Source organism: Mandrillus leucophaeus, unplaced genomic scaffold (assembly GCF_000951045.1).
Source record: "Mandrillus leucophaeus isolate KB7577 unplaced genomic scaffold, Mleu.le_1.0 Scaffold105, whole genome shotgun sequence".
NCBI lineage: Eukaryota > Metazoa > Chordata > Mammalia > Primates > Cercopithecidae > Mandrillus > Mandrillus leucophaeus.
Window position 1 is genome coordinate 3,276,609 of NW_012098654.1, and position 20,419 is coordinate 3,297,027.

General features: G+C 39.3%; 1 protein-coding gene across 2 annotated transcripts in view; it reads right to left on the reverse strand.

Annotated features, from left to right (window-relative positions):
* The window catches only part of RERE (arginine-glutamic acid dipeptide (RE) repeats), a 542,692-nt gene that overhangs the window by 208,461 nt on the left and 313,812 nt on the right, over nucleotides 1-20,419 (reverse strand). For both annotated transcript variants that reach the window (XM_011981501.1, XM_011981508.1), the window contains 2 exons: nucleotides 19,769-19,865; nucleotides 5,669-5,773 (listed from right to left, as the gene is read on the reverse strand). In XM_011981501.1, the coding sequence (XP_011836891.1) occupies nucleotides 5,669-5,773; nucleotides 19,769-19,865 (202 nt within the window). The remainder of the gene's footprint in view (nucleotides 1-5,668; nucleotides 5,774-19,768; nucleotides 19,866-20,419) is intronic.

Here is a 20,419-nt window from a genome sequence, read left to right on the forward strand (position 1 = left end):
AGGCAGATCATGATGTCAAGAGATCGAGACCATCCTGGCCAACATGGTGAAACCCTCTCTCTACTAAAAATACAAAAATTAGCTGGGTGTGGTGGCGGGCGCCTGTAGTCCCAGCTACCCGGGAGGCTGAGGCAGGAGAATGGCGTGAACCCAGGAGGCAGTGAGCTGAGATCGTGCCCCTGCACTCTAACCTGGGCAACAGAGCGAGACTCCATCTCAAAAAAAAAAAAAAAATTGATGTTTTTCAACCTTGTCTCTAAAAGAAAATTTATAATTACTTCTGCAATTCCCAAGAAGAAACGAAAAATCTGACAGTTTACAGAAGTTTTCTGCAGGGTAGCTTTCATCATCTCCATCTTACTGATGCAGAAAGAGTCCAGAAAGTGCATGTTTTACCCATGGACACGAGGATTAAGTAGCAGCACAAGACTAGAACCCAGGCCACCCAGATCCAAGAGGAGAGATCTTACCAGATGGCTGGAAGGATCAAGCAGATTAAATGCCTAGAAGGTGTTAGACAAATGAAAAAAGCAACTAAGGACAGTAAAGAGAGGCATATAACCACATCCCTATGCTCATCTCTTTTTGCAAGCTAAGACCAATCTATTTTATATTTTAGTTTAACCACCAACACTGGTGTTTTAGCCAAATGCACCTAAGGCCTAACTGCTTTATTTATGAAGACCTCTGAGCTGAAATTTATTGACTTTATTAAGTTTCTTGGCAGACTCTGGATCAGACCCTTCAAACAAACTGAGAACACAGTGACATTATTTTGCAGAGTATGCTCACCACAGAAGTAAATCTGGGATGAATCTTGTTCACATGTGCAAAACTGAACGCTCCCTGAGTGTAGAAATGTCAAAAACAAACTCCAAAAGCAAAGCCCAATTACCTCAGGGTTCAAAGTCAGGCCAACATTAGATTTAAGGCTCTCTCATTTTTCACAGTCCTTTAGTAGTCTGTATTCCACTTGGGCAAAAAAATATGCCCCCCAAATTTTTGCTCAATTAAGTTTTGTTCCCGCTGGGTACAGCGGCTCACACCTGTAATCCCAACACTTTGGGAAGCAGAGGAGGGAGGATCGCTGAAACCCAGGATTTAGAGACCTGCCTGGGCAACATAGTGAGACCCCAACTAGACAAAAAATTTTTAAAATGAGCCAGGGATGATGGCACGCACCTGCAGTCCCAGCTACTTGGGAGGATGAGGCAGGAGGATCACCTGAGCCAGGTAAGTTGAGGCTGTGGTGAACCCTGATCATGCCACTACACTCCAGCTGAGGCAACAGAGTGTGACCGTCTCAAAACAAACCAACAAAAAAATCAGTTTTGTTACTTAAATTTCATGGCTAGCAGTAATATAGTCATAATCCCTTATCTAAAATCCTTAGGATGAGAGGTTTACCAGAATTCAGAATTTTTATTTTAGCACTATAGCAAATATATCACAGCATGTAACACCCCAGCAGTGTTCAAGCAATAATCCATATTCTATCATATTAGTATTTTTAGAGTAAAACTTATACAAACTCACACAAAGTGAACTGAATTAAAAATATAAATAGCCTCCTATCAGTTCAGGTTAGGTTCAGCCATCAAATGCATTTTGGCAACAACCGTGGCATAAAATTTGTTAGATTTTCAGAACTTTCATATTTCAGAATTTGAGATAAAAGAGTATAGATCTATATTACTATAGATGCTTTATCAATATTAATAAGTATTCTAGATTAAAAAGAATGAAATATAAGTTTACACCTGATAATAACAAAGTAATTCCATGACAAAATTTTTTTTTTTTTTTTTTTTGAGACGGAGTCTCGCTCTGTCGCCCAGGCTGGAGTGCAGTGGCCAGATCTCAGCTACTGCAAGCTCCACCTCCTGGGTTCACGCCATTCTCCTGCCTCAGCCTCCCGAGTAGCTGGGACTACAGGCGCCCGCCATATCGCCCGGCTAGTATTTTTTTGTATTTTTTAGTAGAGACGGGGTTTCACCGTGTTAGCCAGGATGGTCTCGATCTCCTGACCTCGTGATCCACCCGTCTCAGCCTCCCAAAGTGCTGAGATTACAGGCTTGAGCCACCGCGCCCGGCCTAATTCCATGACAATTACCAAGAAATCCATTCTCCCCAAATGTTAAAGGCAACAAACTCTAGAGTACAGAACAGCCAGTCTGTTTTCCACGATCACACATTATTAGTTCAATAAGCAGTAATCCACCAGGAACAACAACAACAACAAAAAACAGATCCCTGACAAGACACAACATTCAGAAATATAATGACCAGGTTAGAGAAAAAAATAAAATGAAGCTGTACACTGAAATTTAAAAAGGATCTATGCAAATAAATGTGAAAAAAATTCCAAACTTTCAGTGCTGATCAATATGCTAATAAAGTATGGAAAATTACATAAATCAACATGTAACTACTATTGGAAAATTAGCTCTGAGAAATAAACAATTCCATATTAAGGTTCACTTTCAACTGCTCACTTAAAGTTCCTGCATTATTTAAGGGGAGGACAACAGTCACGAAAGCCTGCAGTCATGGAATCACCATTCCTTAAATTTCCAGTGGACTTTCTTATATGCAGTATTTCACAGGACCATCACACAATCAGAAAAACTTTGGCATTTCCTTTCCACATTAACTTACATATTTACCTAAATAACTCAGGGCACTATGAGTCAGCATACAGTACACTATGTAGCCATGACTACTTACTAGTCCTACTCATTAAAACTGGGGGAAAACTATATAGGAAATCGGCTTATCACACAGCCTCCTCCCTCACAAACTTGAAACAAAGACAGAAACAGAGGTAAATTCTGCAAGGGTATGCACCCTGGCAATTCTAAGAATTGGGCTGTGCATAGCCAGTTTTTCTATACTCTGTTAAATCAGAGGCATTTTTGGATCATTTGAGCCGCTGTGGGAACTATACCGCTAACCCCAAACTTCAGGGATATGAGGAAATGTTCAGGATAACACCAGCAAGCCAAGGCAGTAGGCTCCATTGGCTCCACTGCTGCAAATGTCTACGACGGCCTTTACACTTCAACTGTGAGAAGTTTGAGATTTGCTTCAAAGTTTATTTATAAATGGGCACTTAAGTATTTGTTCAATTCAACTCACCCAACACTACTCAAGCACATAAAACACACAAAGCAGAAGGTGGACATAGGGAACCAAGTGTAGACGAAAATCAGTGGTGACTAGAAAGGTCACTAAGAGAAGTGATTCAGGATGCAGATCCTGTAAGTGTGCTGCTATCATCATGTCTCCCTGTTCCTTATTGCATCCATATTTTAAAACAAACCCGATGGGATGTATTGCCCTGAAAGACGGCCAGCAATACACAATGAAAAATAAGAGAAGAACTTGTGTGAGTGCCTGGCTTACAAAGGTAAGTTACACATTACTTTAATAAGCATTCAACAAAACATGTGTAACTTACATTTGTAAAAAATAATTTTGGTTAGTTGTTACAAACCTGAGAGCTTAAAAGACAAAAGCTACTTCAGTTAATTAATATCACTTGTGCAATAGGAAAACTATCAAGTGATTAAATAAACACAGTATCACTAAAATAACATCCAATTCCTTTGTATCTAGAGAGAAATCCAAGCTCAAGCATTTTACAATTTACCTGGACAACAGAAAGACATGAGAAGGAAGCTAATAAATGTGTATGTAAAATAAACATTTCAAAATATAAGAGGCTTATGAAATATTACCACTGACCAGCTTCTTTATCATTGGAACATGGCATACTTTTGAAAAACACAAAACAAAACTCAAGCATCACAGTTTTTTCTTCTCGAGATGGAGGTCTTGCTCTGTTGCCCAGGCTGAAGTGCAGTGGCACAATCTTGGCTTACTGCAACCTCCGCCTCCAGGGTTCAAGCAATTCTCCTGTCTCAGCCTCCGGAGGAGCTGGGATTACAGGTGTGGGCCACCACGCCCAGCTAATTTTTGTATTTTTAGTAGAAATGGGGTTTCACCACGTTGGCCAGGCTGGTCTCGAACTCCTGACTTCATGATCCACCCACCTCCACCTCCAAAGTGCTGGGATTACAGGCGTGAGCCACCCACACCTGGCCAAGCATCATAGTTTTCTAAAGGAGAAAAGGTACTCTTCAATGAGCATTATGTTACTATCCATACATCAAGCACCATCTACAATCTAGCTTCTGATGCTATCTAGCAGCAGTCTGATGCTGTCTAGAATCTAGCATCTAATATTGAGAGGAAGAGAGGGAGGAAGACAGACAGATACACTAACATGAGCCCCAAAAGAGCTGTGGGCAGCTTCATAAAACCACAAGAAAAAAAACGTTCCCTTTTACCCGCTAGGCTGACTACCCAACAACATTCTAAGTTTTACATATGGTTTCTGAGAGTCCTCTAGAAAAATGTTCTCAATAAAATGATGCCCATTTTGCCTTTATGCTTAATGTAATTCTTTTGCTAACTTCTTTGAGCCAAGTATCTTTTACTTATTTATTTATTTACTTATTTTATTTATTTATTTTTTTAAGACAGGGTCTCCCTCTGTCGCCCAAGCTGGAGTGCAGTGGTGCCAACACAGCTCACTATAGCCTTGACTTCCCAGGCTCAAGCAATCCTCCTGCCTCAGCTGCCTAAGTAGCTGGGACCACAGGTGCAGCCCACCACATCCAGTTAATTTTTACTTTATATTTTGTTGAGAGGGGAGGTCATGCCATACTGCCTAGCTAGGCTGGTCTCAAACTCCTGGGCTTAAGCGCTCAAGCAATCCTCCTACTGTGGCCTCCTAAGGTTCTAGGATTACAGGCATGAGCCGCTGCGCCTGGCCATGGACGTTGTATTTCTTTCTAAACCTTCACATGTATAAACATGCCTTGGGTGTCCAGAGCATATATTACTTGATCACCTGCTAATATCCTGTTTTTAAAATCCTTAGTAAAATATGCAGTCACATGATCAATACAGAGCAAGTATGAATACATACACTCATAAAAATTCTTCCATGTGCTACATTAAAGTAGCATCTATGACAGACATAAAAATTGTTGAATTACTTGACCCTACTGCTTCTCATTAAAAAAAAATAGTAATTCAAACTGTTACATAGATCTTACCACGATGTTTTGAGAACTAGATGTGTCTGACTTATACCAGCAGTCTTACTAAAGATATTTCAGTGAGCGCTCCTGGAGTTTTATTACCAAGAGTGAACAAAACAAATGAGTAACCAACAAACTTTCCAAAATTACCTAGTCTTTTTCAATATGGTATTATGGAAGGCTTGACAGAATGGGAATGAGGGAAATAATCTACCAATTCTTAATAGTTAATCCAAAATACAGATCAACTAAAAGTGTATCTTTATCCCATCATCTTCTTTCAACCCAAATTTTCTCATTTTTCTTTTTCCGAATAAAACTAAAGAGCAAACAAAAAGCCACTTTAGATGTCGAAGACATTAATTACAACTCCTTCCAAAGAAGTTTACTGAAGGACTCTGGAGTCATTTTTTTTTTTAAGTATGTTACTAGTGTATGTATGTCCAGATGCATAAACTACACACACACACACACACACACACACACACACACACACACACACACAAATGAGAAAAGGAGAAGAGTTCTCAATGAATGGACACAAGTGACTCACTTACCTTGTCTCAGGGTTATATCCTAATATGTAGAAAAATGAATCCACTCGGGCTTTGAACTCTCTAGCAGCAAATATGTCAGAAAAATGGGAGATGTTACACTTCCCTCTGGGAAAAAGAGAAAAAAAATAATTAGTAATACCCTCCACCGCTTTTGCTAACCAAACCTGGAGGGTAAGGGTAGAGGAAGCACTGAACTAGGTCCATGTGCATGGAGAATCGGCTACAAACATCACACTTCATTTTACCTATTCAGCTGTTTCATGACTGCTTCACTGTACACCTGTGTAATCTGACTGCTTTATATCACCATTTTACTAATAAAATAAAACTAATTGAAACAACAAAGATAAACTAGAGACTATGAGAAAGAATATTAAAGTAGAAACGGAGAAAAATTAAAACCATTGTGAAAGTAAGAAAAATTCAGCCTAAAGCCTTTCTAAATCATAAAAAAAAAAAAAATGAGCCTTTTTCCCTACTATATTATGATAGGCAGAAAGCATAACTGTTTAAAGCTAAAATGTGTAATATTTGACATGTCTTTGGAATACAGCTTCTGGCCAATATTTTTCTTCTCCTATAATGTGCAACAAATAAAGTTAGTTGGAAATTAAAACCTAGAGAAATTTTAACTTTTTTATATAAACATGGGCCCCAATATACAAGAAGTTCTCAAATTTTGGGGTAACTTTAAATGGCTATAAGTTAGAAATCACTTTCCCAGAGAAATACTAAAATAAAGCAGAGTAGAGTTTTCAGGTTCATCTACCACTTAAACCAACCTGCAGCTGAAAACTCTACAATACTTACTACAGAATGGCTTAAGCAATGTTTCCATGTACCAAGTATCAATGTAAATGCCAGAAGCATTACATCACGTGGTGAGGCCTAACTTCCAAATACAAACACACACGTGCACACACACACTCACTCCAGGATTCCCAAAGAGGCAGGGGAGGCTTAAGAACTCTAACTCCCTGGCCGGGCGCGGTGGCTCAAGCCTGTAATCCCAACACTTTGGGAGGCCGAGACGGGCGGATCACGAGGTCAGGAGATCGAGACCATCCTGGCTAACATGGTGAAACCCCGTCTCTATTAAAAAATACAAAAAACTAGCCGGGCGAGGTGGTGGGCGCCTGTAGTCCCAGCTACTTGGGAGGCTGAGGCAGGAGAATGGCATAAACCCAGGAGGCGGAGCTTGCAGTGAGCTGAGATCCAGCCACTGCACTCCAGCCTGGGCGACAGAGCGAGACTCCGTCTCAAAAAATAAAAGAACTCTTAACTCCCTCAGCGGTCACTTTAATGTTAAGTGGAAGCCAAAGGCTACAGTGAGGTTAGAGGGAATTGGAGGACCAGAAGTTCCCATTTCATACCAAAAGCCGTGCAGCATACTTCCAGGATGTGGCCTTCTACTGCTTGAGCAGGCTATCTGTTGTGGTAAGAACTCCATGAGTATGCACAGTAACAACATACACACCAGCTAATGGCCACAGTGTTAGGAAGAGCAGCTGGCTGAGGGGTTATCAGCATGGGTTCATTCATTCACTTCCTATCAAGAAATTAAAAAGCAAGATTCTTCTTTCCCTCAAGTGCTTAAGTACCCTATAACCAAAGCAGGGTCAGCCAGGCACAGTGGTTTCATATCTGTAATCCCAGCACTTTGGGAGGTTAGGGCAGGAGGATTATTTAAGGCCAGGAATTCGAGACAAACTTGGGCAACATTAGTGAGATCCCAACTCACCACACCTGGTTAATTTTAAAATTTGCTGTAGATGGTAGTCTCACTAGGTTGCCCAGGCTGGTCTCAAACTCCTGGCTTCAAGTGATCCTCCTACCCTGGCCTCCCAAAGCACTGGGATTATAGGTGTGAACCACTGCACCCAGCCCCCATCTCCATTTTTTAAATTAAATAACAATGCTGCTGATATCAAGTCCCTTTGGGAACTACAGATTAGAAAGTATCTATAGTTCTATAGAATAGAAAGTATTCTAGCGTTACTGAGCACTTGAAACAACACTGATATAACTGAGAACTGAATTCAAAATTTTATTTGATCTTAACAAATGTAAATCTAAATAGCTACATATGGCTACTAGCTACCATAGTGAACAACACAGATTTACAAGACATTTCCATCACAGCAGAAAGTTCTATTCAAAGTGCTATAATATTCATACCTACTATTTGTAGATAGTAAGATCCAAATCAAGGAAAAATAGTCTCAGACTAAGAATCAACTTCCCAGGCCCAGAACTGCCTCTTCTAGTATTTAACTAGAACTAAAACAAGCTGCTGGGAAAGAAAAGGCAGGTACGATCTTTTTTACAAATGAACAACTGGCTCACTTTGAAACTAACTACCCATCCATACAAGGTGATTTAATCCCTGAAAGCCAGAAGAAATAGGTTCCTTTATCAGTAAAATAGAGGTAACACCTACTGCACTTACAAAGACAAAGCCTACAAAACTCTACTACACAATGCTATGTAAAGTTAAGTTATTCCTATTATTGTTCATTACTAAAGAAAACTGATTCTTCTTTTATTATTCTTTGTTATTTCACTCTTAAACTGGAGTAATTAATGATGTATCAATTAAAGGTAAAGAAAACCCATAACTCTAAACACAAACACTGGAAATCAGGTATGTTTAGGGCAGGGTTTATCAATCTCAGCACTAACGACAGTTTGTACTAAATAATTATTTATTGTCAGAGGCTGTCCTGTACATTGTAGGATATTTAAGAGCATCCTTGGCCTCTACCTAGTAGCACCCATACACATTTCTTCCTGACAATAAAAAATGTCTCAAGACTTGCCAAATGTCTCCTGTGGAGGGCAAAACTACTAGCTTACGGAAAGCCAAAAGCAATAGGAATAGAAGCATTTCATCTGATAAATGACTATCAAGTTGTCGTAAATGGGATTTTTCTCTACCATCAAGCTCTTTCTCTATTTGATTCTGTTCGTGTATATGAAAGGTATTGATATTTAAACATTTTTACTTTTTTATCCTTTCTTATGCCTCTAATTGCACTGTACCTCTAATACAATGTGGAAAAGAGTGAACATCCTTGGCTAGTCCCTGATGTCAGTGGAAATGTCTCCCAGGTGTTCTTATTAAATATGACACCAGTTTTAAAAACAATCAAACCATAATCATAGTATTGGAAAAATTGACTATTTTCCTCCTTTAGATTTAATAGTTTGATATATGCTATCAAAAGAGTGAAAAACTGAACCAACCTTGCATTCCTTGAATAAATCCCAGCTGGTCACAAAGTATTTTGTAAATAAAGTATTAAATTTTTAAAAAACAAAAAGAATTTGATTAATTACATCTAAGTTTTCTTCCTCATAAATTTGTTTTTATCTTTATTATTTCCTTCTTTGTACATTTTTATTGTTGCTGTTATTCATGAAAGGTTTATTCATAACAGCCTAGAAACAACCCAAATGTCCAGCAACAGGTAAATAAATTGTATATATGTACAATAAAATACTACACAAATACAAAGATCTTACAATAAAATACTACACAAATACAAAGATCCTACAATAAAATACTACACAAATACAAAGATCTAGTGATACATAAAATACCATGGACAATTCTTAAAAATAAAATGTTGAGTATTAAGAAGCCAGACACAAAAACAGTTTACACTGCATGATTTCGTAGCTTTAGAAGAGGAAAAAATAACTTATAGTGAGAGAAACCTGAACAGCTGGTGATTCTGGGTGGGAGGTTTTGAGAGGGAAGGATCTTGAGGGAACTTCCTGAGATGAGGGGAATATGCCAAGTCTTGTTTAGGGTCAAACAAATTTAGGAAAATGTACACTTAAAATCCACATTGTACTGTATATTAAAAAACTACTGGAGGAAAGTAAAACAATGAGAACCATTACCATATAGCTGTAGCTGTTTAAAGCTGGTAATCTTGCCAGTCAGCCTGCCCTCAAACACTGAGTATTGAGCAGAGCTGAAGAAAGGGTTTCCATAACCAGGTAAGGCCACCAGGATTGGCTCTGATTGGGTAGCATCCATTTGAAATATTTTACAAATCACCTCGTGAACAGTGTTTACCTTTAAAAATGTGTGCATATGTGTGCAGAAGTATGGGTATGATTTTAAGTATTCAGTACTTTTTATCAGAGCCCTTTTCTCATCATGATCTCTGTCAAAAGTAGGACATTATTTGACACTGTTTACAGAATAGATGAGGAGAGACTGCTAAGAGAAAACTGCCACCACATCCACCTTGCTGAAATACCCAGTTTCAGAGCCTTCGAAAGTCCTGTATACCCTGTATCTAAAGCAATGCTTCATTGTTAACAGAAATATGACTAAGACAGGGAAGCCCCATGTGTTAGCACCCTTTCATTCAACAGTAAAAAAGGCGTCCTGGAAATGACTCATTTCAGTAATCCTTCAGTGGGGCCCCAGGGAGTTTTACACCTGGGGCATCATCTGAAGGGTCTTCTGGCTACCAAGAGGAGGCGGCTATATGAAGAGGATGAAGAAGAGACAAGAGAGTCCCTCTTATGTAAGGAGACAATACAAATGAAAACTGTGGCCTAGAAATTCATTCCCTTAAAACTACCAATAACTGGGAGGGTCTTCTTGTATCCCCAGGCATGAGCAAACCCCAAAGAAACTCATGACGAAGTGCACCAGCATACACAGAATGTTTACAGCAGCAAACCTGTTGAAAGCTATTAAGATGGAGTCTTAATAAAAAATTATTTAAAATAAAATAAATTATTAATAATAAATTTTTTCTTTTGGAGACAGAGTCTTGCTCTGTCACCCAGAATGGAGCACAGTGGCACGATCTCGGCTCACTGCAACCTCCGCCTCCCAGGTTCAAGTGATTCTCCTGCTTCAGCCTCCCGAAGAGCTGGGATTACAGACACGTGTCACCACGCCCAGCTAACTTTTTGTATTTTTAGTAGAGACGGGATTTTACTCCTCATGACCTGCCTCAACCTTCCAAAGAGGTGGGATTACAGGTGCAAGCCACCACTCCTGGCCGCCTTCTTTTTTTTTTTTGGAGGTAGGGTCTCCCTCTGTCGCTTGAGCTGAAGCGCAGTGGTTTGATCTCAGTGCACTGAAGACTCAACTGCCCAGGCTCAGGTGATTCTTCCAGCTCAGCCTTCCTGGTAGCTGGGACTACAGGTGTGTGCCACCACACCCAACAATTTTTTGTAGAGATAGGGTTTCACCATATTGCCCAGGCTGGTCTCAAACTCCTGGGCTCAAGCAATCTGTCCAGCTTGGCCTCTCAAAATGTTGGGATTACAGGTGTGGGCCACCATGCCTGGCCAAAAAAAAAAGATAAAAAATTATATTTATATATTTTTTTTATATAAAATTTTAGTTTGTATTTCCCCTTTTGCCCAGGAGTTGCTTAACAGGAAGTTTTAAATTTCCAGGTGAAAGGACCTTCTGTTGTTTGTTTTTCTTAGTAAACTACAGTTTTATTGCATGTTAATCAAATGGTTTTTTTTTCTGTGATCTAATATATGACCAATTTTTGAGAAGGTGGCAGGATACATAATTCAATGTGTATTCTTTATTATTACAGGATAGAGTTCAAAATATGTCTGTAGGCCAAGTGTGGTGGCTTACGCCTGTAATCCCAGCACTTTGGGAGGCCGAGGTGGGCCGATCACAAGAGGTCAGGAGTTCAAGACCAGCCTGGCCAACAAAGTGAAACCCTGTCTCTACTAAAAATACAAAGATTAGCTGGGCATGGTGGCAGGCGTTTGTAATGCCAGCTACTTGGGAGGCTGAGGCAGGAGAATCGTTTGAACCCAGGAAGCAGAGGTTGCAGTGAGCCAAGATGGTGCCACAACAAGCAGGAGTGACAAGAGCAAGACTTAATCTCAAAAAAAAAAAAAAAAAAGATTATTAGCTTAGGGGGAAAAAAGTCCAAAACTGTACAAAATCTGTGACAAGGAAGATTTTTAAACACTCCTGAAAGACAAAAAAAGTGGACATGAACAAATGGTAAAACATCCCCTACTCAAAATGGCATTTCTCCACAGATTAATTAATAAATCCAATACAATCCCAGTATAAATACCAACAAGCTTTCTTTTTCTGAAATAAAAAAAAATATTAAGGTGAACCTTAGGACCATGGGAAAACAAATAACTAAAAAAGGGAGGAACACACATTAAAACATACTATAAAGCCTCTGTAATTAAGAAGTGTAGTGCTGGTACATAAATAGACAATAGAACAACAAAACAAAAGAGCAAGTACAAAATACATATGGAAAGCAAGACATGACAATGGTAACATCTCAAACCACTACAGTCAACACAGATCGTTTATTTAGTAGTGCTAGAACAACTGGGTAGAATTATTCTTTAAATATGGTGTAGGGAAAGGCTTTCTAACTACGACTCAAATCTAACTATTGCCCAGAGGCAATAAAAGACTGATAAATTTGATTAGATAAAAATACATTTTATATAATAAAAAATCAATAAATAAAAGTAAATGAAAACTAACAAAAGTGGGAGAAAAATATTTGCAACAATTGCCATGTACCACAGTCATATAAAGCACTTTTTAAAAGTAAAACAAAAAGAAAACCAATAGAAAATACATACAGACAATTTACAAAAAAAGAGACAAAAATATCCTTCAAACATATGAAAAAATGTTCAAACTCATTGTTAGTGAAATAAAATAAAAACACGGAGATACCACTTCTCACCTATCAGACTTTTAAATTTTTAAAAAGACCAAACATTCTATTAAGAAAACAGGCAAGCAGGCCAGGCACAGTGGCTCACGCCTGTAATCCCAGCACTTTGGGAGGCTGAGACGGGCGGATTACGAGGTCAGGAGATCGAGACCATCCTGGCTAACACGGTGAAACCCCGTCTCTACTAAAAACACAAAAAATTAGCCGGGCGTGGCGGCGGGTGCCTGTAGTCCAAGCTACTCGGGAGGCTAAGGCAGGAGAATGGCAAGAACCCGGGAGGCAGAGCTTGCAGTGAGCCAAGATCGCACCACTGTACTCAAGCCTGGGCGACAGAGCGAGACTCCATCTCAAAAAAAATAAAATAAAATCTTCTAGTGTTGGACTAGAATTGAAATTAATACAACCTTACGAGTCTGGGGTTAGGGGAAGTTAATAGGCGTAGGTTAGTATACATACACATCCTAGCTCTGCTTGCTAACTGGATCTAGAAACAACGACACCTAGTAGTAATATACATGCCTAATACCCAGATCTTGGTTTCTAAACACTGCTCTCCACTAAAGGCAACCCGGGCTCCTCACAGAATGATTAATTCCAGCGCTAGAGGTTGGAAAATAAAAAACAAGTCTGAGAACATCTTGTGGAGCTAGAAAATAAGAAAGTGCTCAAAAAAATACGGAGGTTTGCTGGAAAAATGCAGGGGCCAATCTGAAGTAGCTCCTAATGGCCAAAGTTGGGTAATAAAACAAAAAATAATAAATTATAACAAAATAAATATCCATAAGTTCATGCTGATGTAAATACTCAGATAGATTTATGGGGTAAAAGGGAGATTTCTTTACTACAGTGGAATTCCAATTAATAAATGTAGAAGAAAAGAAGAAAAATGAAAAACCACCATAGGCAAGCTTCACAGTAGTAACTTTTACAGATGAAATCCACTGATAGGTGCTTAAAATCACTGGGTGAAAATTTAAGGAGATAAATGATTTGCATAGTCTCAAAGTATCTCCCAAGTTAATTAAGTACTGGGGAAAAGCTGCTTTACAGTGAAGAAACCTGGCAGACGCCACATTCATCAAGTGGACAAGGTCAATGTCACTAGTAATTAGACATTATCAACCTCTTGAAGCCCATGATAAGATGCACTCAGAAACACATAATTTCTGTGATTCTTGCCCAAAATGCCTTACCTCAGAAAAGCCAAATTGAGGGACATTTGACAAAATAATTGATCAATAATACTTACAGTACCAAGGAAGGTCATGAACGGCAAGGAAAGACTGGAGAACTATTACACGCTGCAGGAGACTAAGGAGAAATAACTAAATGCATTGTGGGATCCCATATAAGATCCTAGAACAACAACGAGGATGTTGTTGAAATTCGAAGACCATCTTTAGTCTAATGCTATTGTATCAATGTTAATTCCCTGGTTCTGATAACTGTACTGTAGTTGTAGAAGAAGTTCACATTAGGTTAGGGGAGGGATATATTGAACCTGAGTACTTGTAACTTTGCTGTGTGTCTAAAAATAGCTCCAAATAAAAGAAAGTTTTTCAAATACTATGAAATACTCTAGGGCCGACGGAATATCTTAATGGGTAGGTTCCCATAACCAAACATAGAGCCCTTCATCTACTAGATTAATAAAGTGTTAAATGATGAATGAATAAAGGAATTGACAGGTTATGATGTCTAATGTACTAAGCATGTATAGACAAAACAATAAAAATGTTATAGGTCAAAGTTATTTCACATGTAAAAACAACTGTAGATTAAAGCCAGAAAAGGATTCTTAAACTGCAAAACTAAGAGCTGTGAGACACCACGAAACTCCTTAAGAAACTTGCAGGAGCTAAAGGGTTTTTTCTTTTTTTGAGACGGAGTCTCGCTCCGACACCCAGGCAGGAGTGCAGTGGTGCAATCTCAGCTCACTGCAACCTCCGCCACCTCCCAGGTTAAAGCGATTCTCCTGCCTCAGCCTCCCTAGTAGCTGGGACTACAGGCACCAGCCACCACACTTGGCTAATTTTTTGCAGTTTTAGTAGAGACGGGGCTTTGCCATGTTGGCCAGGTTGGTCTCGAACTCCTGACCTCAGGTGATCTGCCCACCTCGGCCTCCCAAAGTGCTGGGATTACAGGCGTGAGCCACTGTGCCCTGCCACTAAAGGATTTTTAAATGGTTGGGAAACTGTCCACAGATGTAACTAATCTGTTTCCAGCCCTAAACACATACATGATACTAGTTGCTCATAACAAAGTAAGGAGATAAATTAATTTAGGATGAAAAAAAAAAAACAGACTGGAAGCCTCAAACAGCTAATTTAGGGCTCCTCGGCCCTGGTCTTCCAGAAAATTCATCCTAAGGCATTTTCCTATAATAGGAACCCCTGGGTAAAATGGTAGCCTATAACCTGACCTGCAGTAGGATATTTTTTTCCCCAGTGACTCCCTGAAATAGGAAGCAGATATTCAGAAAGTTGAAAAACAGCCCTTAAGTCGACATTTACGATCTCCTCTGCTGCCCTCCACAATCAATACTGGAGAATGCACTGATGTGAGTGCACAATAAACCCGAGAATGTTCCCCAGGTCACATGTCCTCAGTCCAATCACAAAGCAATCACTCCAGATCCTTGGATCATTAATAAAACATTATCCTTAGGGGAGAAAAAGTAGCATAGAAAACAAATTACAAGTTACAAGTTTATCTGCTCATTCTTAGAGCGCGTTGAGATGGCTCCCTAAGCTGAACTCTTCTCCATATACCTGAAGGAATCTAAGTATCTAATCCCTACTCCTCCAACGGGCCACAGAGAAACAGTAAAAAAAGTGCATGCTAAGTGATTACACCATTATTAACTCAGTACAAAATTAAACTTAATTTCACTTATTCTTTTCTTCCCCTTATACTTTTAAGAACTCAGCAGAAATTCAATGAGCTATGGAGTGTACTATACATGTTACTAGGGCATGAGATGCTCTATGAGGGACTTTCACACTCCTTACCATACTGGATGTGGAACCAGATGTGTGTGTTTGGTTCAGGATTCTGTCATTAGTCATGTGACCTTGAATAAGTTTGTCAAAAGGTTAGCTCAAACGTTAAAAAACTTGACACTGGTCACAAGGCTACAGCAGAGCCAGGATTCAAACGCAAGTCTTCTAACTTCAGTCTATTATACCACAATGCCAGCCAAAAATATTTACCCGGAAATAAACAGAACTCAAAAACTACTCTATTCAAAATGCTAACTTTACTCTTTGGTGCTTATTGATAACGTGTGATGAAATAAGATCAGCAGCTGTAGAAACTTATCTTGAAAGGTAGAGACAAGGGACAGCCAAGGTCAAGTATTCAAAACTGACAGCAATGCAGTTAATGCTGGACCTCAACACATTTCTACAACTGCGAAGGGCTCAGATTTCCTTACAGGAAGAAACTCTGGTAGGAAAAAGTTATAATCTCACAATTTACAAAGAAGCTACAGGGCATTCTGTTTTCCTTTTGATTTACCACAGCTAAAGGATAAAGCTCTCTCTCCTCCTTTATAACCCAACTCTAGCACCAGCTTGAAAGAAAACCTTATACATCAGTTTCCTCCTGAGTGAATGGAATGGCAAGAGCCCCCTCAGAGTTACTGCAACCGGATGAATCCACACAACTGAGCCCTTTGATCTTCAAGAAGAATGGTGCTAAGCACTAACATGATCAGTCTTTTTCTTTTTTCTTTTTTATTCCCCCATGGTTTTTTTCATTACATTTATTTGATCCCTTTTCATGTGCCTACAGACTATTTTATTTGTGTCTCTCTCAAAATTGAATTTATTTTTAGTAGTACTGGTTTATAACTATGGAGAAAGAATAAACTCTTTCTGTGCATAAACTATGAGAAGAAAATTGGAAAAAAAAAGTTAAAGCTTAACTTTAACCATCTCCCACCAAATACATCCCAAACATTTTTTAAGTTAATCTACCTTGGTGAAGAGAAAGAGAATAAACAGAGACTGCTAGGGGCACTGCCATCCCATTCTATTTTACGGGAGTAATGGGACAATCAAAGCTTCTGTCACGGTGAGTGCTGCTGCCAAGAGCGAGGCCAGATCACTAAGTGACAGCAAAGAGACCCTGCACCATTAGGGAAGCGCGTCCACACACACGTGTGATCCTGCACCACTAGGCCAGCAGGTCCACACACACGCCAACACTGCACCACCAGGCCAGCACGTCTACACACATGTGACTCCGCACCACTAGGCTAGCACGTCCACAAACACACATGACACCACACCAGTAAGTCAGCGCATCCACAAACACGTGTGCAACACCGCACCACTAGGCCAGCGCATCCACACACACACACGCAAAATTGCATCATTAGGCCAGTGCGTCCACATGCACCGAGACATTGCACCACCAAGCCAGTACGTCCACACACTCACACGACACTGCACCATTAGGCCAGCTTGTTCAGTGACCAAACGACCACCTGTCATCTGATGTCTTTGAAAAAAATCCAGTAGTCAAGTCACAAAAGAATGTTGTACTATAAAATCAAATTCAAGATAAAAGTTTTATAAAGCAGCTACCACTTTTTATGACCACTTTGAAGAAAACACCACAGGAGAGAAAAAAAAAAAAAAAACTAATTAATGAGGATTCTAATTATATACCCAGTGAAAAGAAGATGAAGTATTACCACTGTAGCACGGTGGTGGCCAGTGAAAGGACAGTGACTTACACATTTACACATCTCCAAGAAACATCTGATTGTAAACTTAGCTACAGTAAATTCATGGAATCCAGATGGAATTATTTGGGATAACCTGTTCTTCTGAAAATGCTAAAATAAGATAAACATGGGCCGGGTGTGGTGGCTCATGCCTGTAATCCCAGCACTTTGGGAGGCTGAGGTGGGTGGATCACTTGAGGTCAGGAGTTCAAGACCAGCCTGGCCAAGATAGTGAAACCCTGTCTCTAATAAAAATAAAAAAATTAGCTGGGCATCATGGCACATGCCTGTAATCCCAGCTACTCAGGAGGCTGAGGTAGGAGAATCACTTGAACCTGGGAGGCGGAGGTTGCAGTGAAGTAAGCCAAGAACAAGCCACTGAGCTCCAGCCTGGGTGACAAAGCAAGACTCTGTCTCAGAAAAAAAGATTCTACAAATCTCAATACCAATGATAACTACTCAAATATATTGATTTTAAGCATTTATGTCAAAACATGTTGAATACACAGTCACGTATCTCACTATTTGTTCAACTGAAACTCTAAATCGCTTAAAATCTTTTCCCTCAACCTGTGAGACAAGATGGAAAGAGGAAGGAAAGAGTATGCAAACCAGTGTAAGAAGTATTCCAGGATTTGGCTGAGTGCGGTGGTTCACACCTGTAATCCCAGCACTCTGGGGAGGCCGAAGTGGGTGGATTGCTTAAGCTTAGGAATTCAAGACCAGCCTGGGCAAGATGGTAAAACCTCGTCTCTACAAAACACACAAAAATTAGCCAGGGTGGTGGTGTACACCTGTAGTCCCAGCTACTTGGGGAGGTAGGATTGCTTGAGCCCAGGAGTTTGAGGCTGCAGTGAGCCATAATCTCACCACTGCACTCCTGGATGACAGAGCGAGATCCTGTCTCAAAAAAAAAAAAAAAAAAAGAACAAGACCAGAAATATTCAAGGATTAAGTGACTGGTCCATTAACAATATTCCAGGAATTCAGTCACTGGACCCAGCTAACAATATTCCAGGATTAAGTCACCGGTTCCAGCTAACAATATTCCAGGATTAAGTCACTGGTCCCAGGTAAAAATTGAACTGTTTCATCAATATAACCAACCCTGCATTAACTTCCTTTGTTCAGCAAGTGAGCTTAAGCTTGGAAAGCTAATCTTAAAAGTCACACAAAGCTTGTGGAAGTTCACAGGAAGTTTACAAAACACTGAGAAATTCTCTAAATTCATCTAAATTCATGTAAGAAGTCAAACCTAACTACATCCACGCCATACCCCACAGCAGAGTTGGCAAACTATGGCCAGAAAAGCCACATCTGGCACACCGCCTGCTTCCTGTGGCCTGAGAGAAGAGTTTTTGCATTTTAAATGGCTGAAAAAGAAAGCAAAAGAAAAGTATCTCCTGACACATGAAAATTAAATGAAACTCAAATTTCAATATCCATAAAGTTTTATTGGAGCACAGCCACTTCATTTATTTCATGTTGTCTATGGCTTTTATGCTGCAATGGTTGACCTGAGTCACTGCAACAGATACCATGTGAAGTATCAGCTGACCCGAAAAGCTTGTCAAAGCCTGCCCTAAAGTTGCTACTAATTTACCTTGAAATAACAGACTTTAGCTATGTAGCTTTGCACAAAAGACTCCAGATGGTTTTTCTGAATACCATCTGAGCATCAGAATGGAGAAATTACTGTAACTCATTGTAGTTTTAAGATAAAAGCTACCAAAATCCTAGAATTTTATTAAAACCTATTATAGTACTTAACAAAAAAAAAGTAGTTTTTCACCACTTTATTAATGATTATTTCCAGTGAGGAAAGGGTTTTAAGAATATTAGTAGTCTTACTTCCTATACCACTTAAAAGACCCAAAGTCAGTCATACATACACAAAATGAGCCATTACGGCCATCCTTTTCTTGAAAGAGACGGAAAATACCCAAAGATGCAAATGTCATGGTCATTTTTTTGACATAATTCCTGAACACATTATGACCAGCTGGAATGTTACCTTCTGCCTCAGAATGAAATCTTCAATATCTTTCTACCCACCTCTTCTCCCTACCAATGAAGCTATCTAGTAGGAAATTTTTCAGACATACAGAAAATGGAAGAATAGTTCAATGAAAATCTCTATAAACTTTGCCTAGATTCTCAATTAATTACACGCTGCCATATCTGCGTCATCCGTTTCTCTATCTTCTCTCGTGGCAGGAATTAAATCTTTAGAAAGTAAACTGCAGACCATCAGAACACTTTGTCCCACCTCAGCTTTCCAAAGTGCCAGGATTACAGATGTGAGCCACTGCACCTGCCCATTGGAACATTTCACCCACATACTTCAGAGCAAACAATACCAGGATAATAATTTCCAAGGAAATGAAGATACAGTAACATAGAAAGGGCATTAAAAAGTAAATTATCAAAAAAGAGAGAGAGAGGTAAAGCTAGATTAGTGAAGATACGGAGAACCTCTGCAATCTCAACAATCCAGAGCAGACACTGGAATGTTCACTCTGAGGCCAAAAGAGGAGTCTGATTAATACAGTGACTACTAAAAGATCAGGAGAGATTAGATTCTCCACCTCCTGCACTCAATGACTCCTCCTTCACATGCAAGAGCATGTCTCCAGTACTTACCTAAGGGCAGCAGCATGGTAAGTGTCAACGTAATCAGAAATGAAGAGCTCTCGGTTCTTGATAACTGGGTCTGTAATGACAAGTTCTCTTCCAGAGTCTGTCAAAAAATTAATTAAGAGGACATTAAAACTGAGTTTCCCAAAACAAGTAAAAAAATTTTGTAAAACTTTTCTTTCAGGTTTACCACCCACTAAATAACCAGGCCTGGTGAGCATCATAAGTATGCAAAATAGAGAAGAGGAATCACAAATTGCAAGAATAACAGTAACAGAAAGTACAGTTTTTGTCAACAAAGTATCTTCTTGGCTATGTTTTATACCCCTTACTGAGTCCCTTTATTTTGCCAAAATGGATTAAGTACAAATGGAAAAAGAGCAGAAACAACTATATTATCCTAGCACCTCTTCAACTACCAAAATACTTAGTGATCCTGTCCATCTTATTTTTCTTGCTAAATATTACAAAATGGAGTGAAATCACACAGCTTCCACTAAAAATAATATTTTTAACAAGGAACTATAATTTACTTGCTTTAACGGAGGTTTTTTTTATAGTTTCAAAGAAGGAAAAAAAAAAAAAAAAAAAAAATTGGAGAAAAAAAAAAAAAAGCAAAACCTCAAGTTGTTTTTCACTGGTTTGTTGACTGTGAGA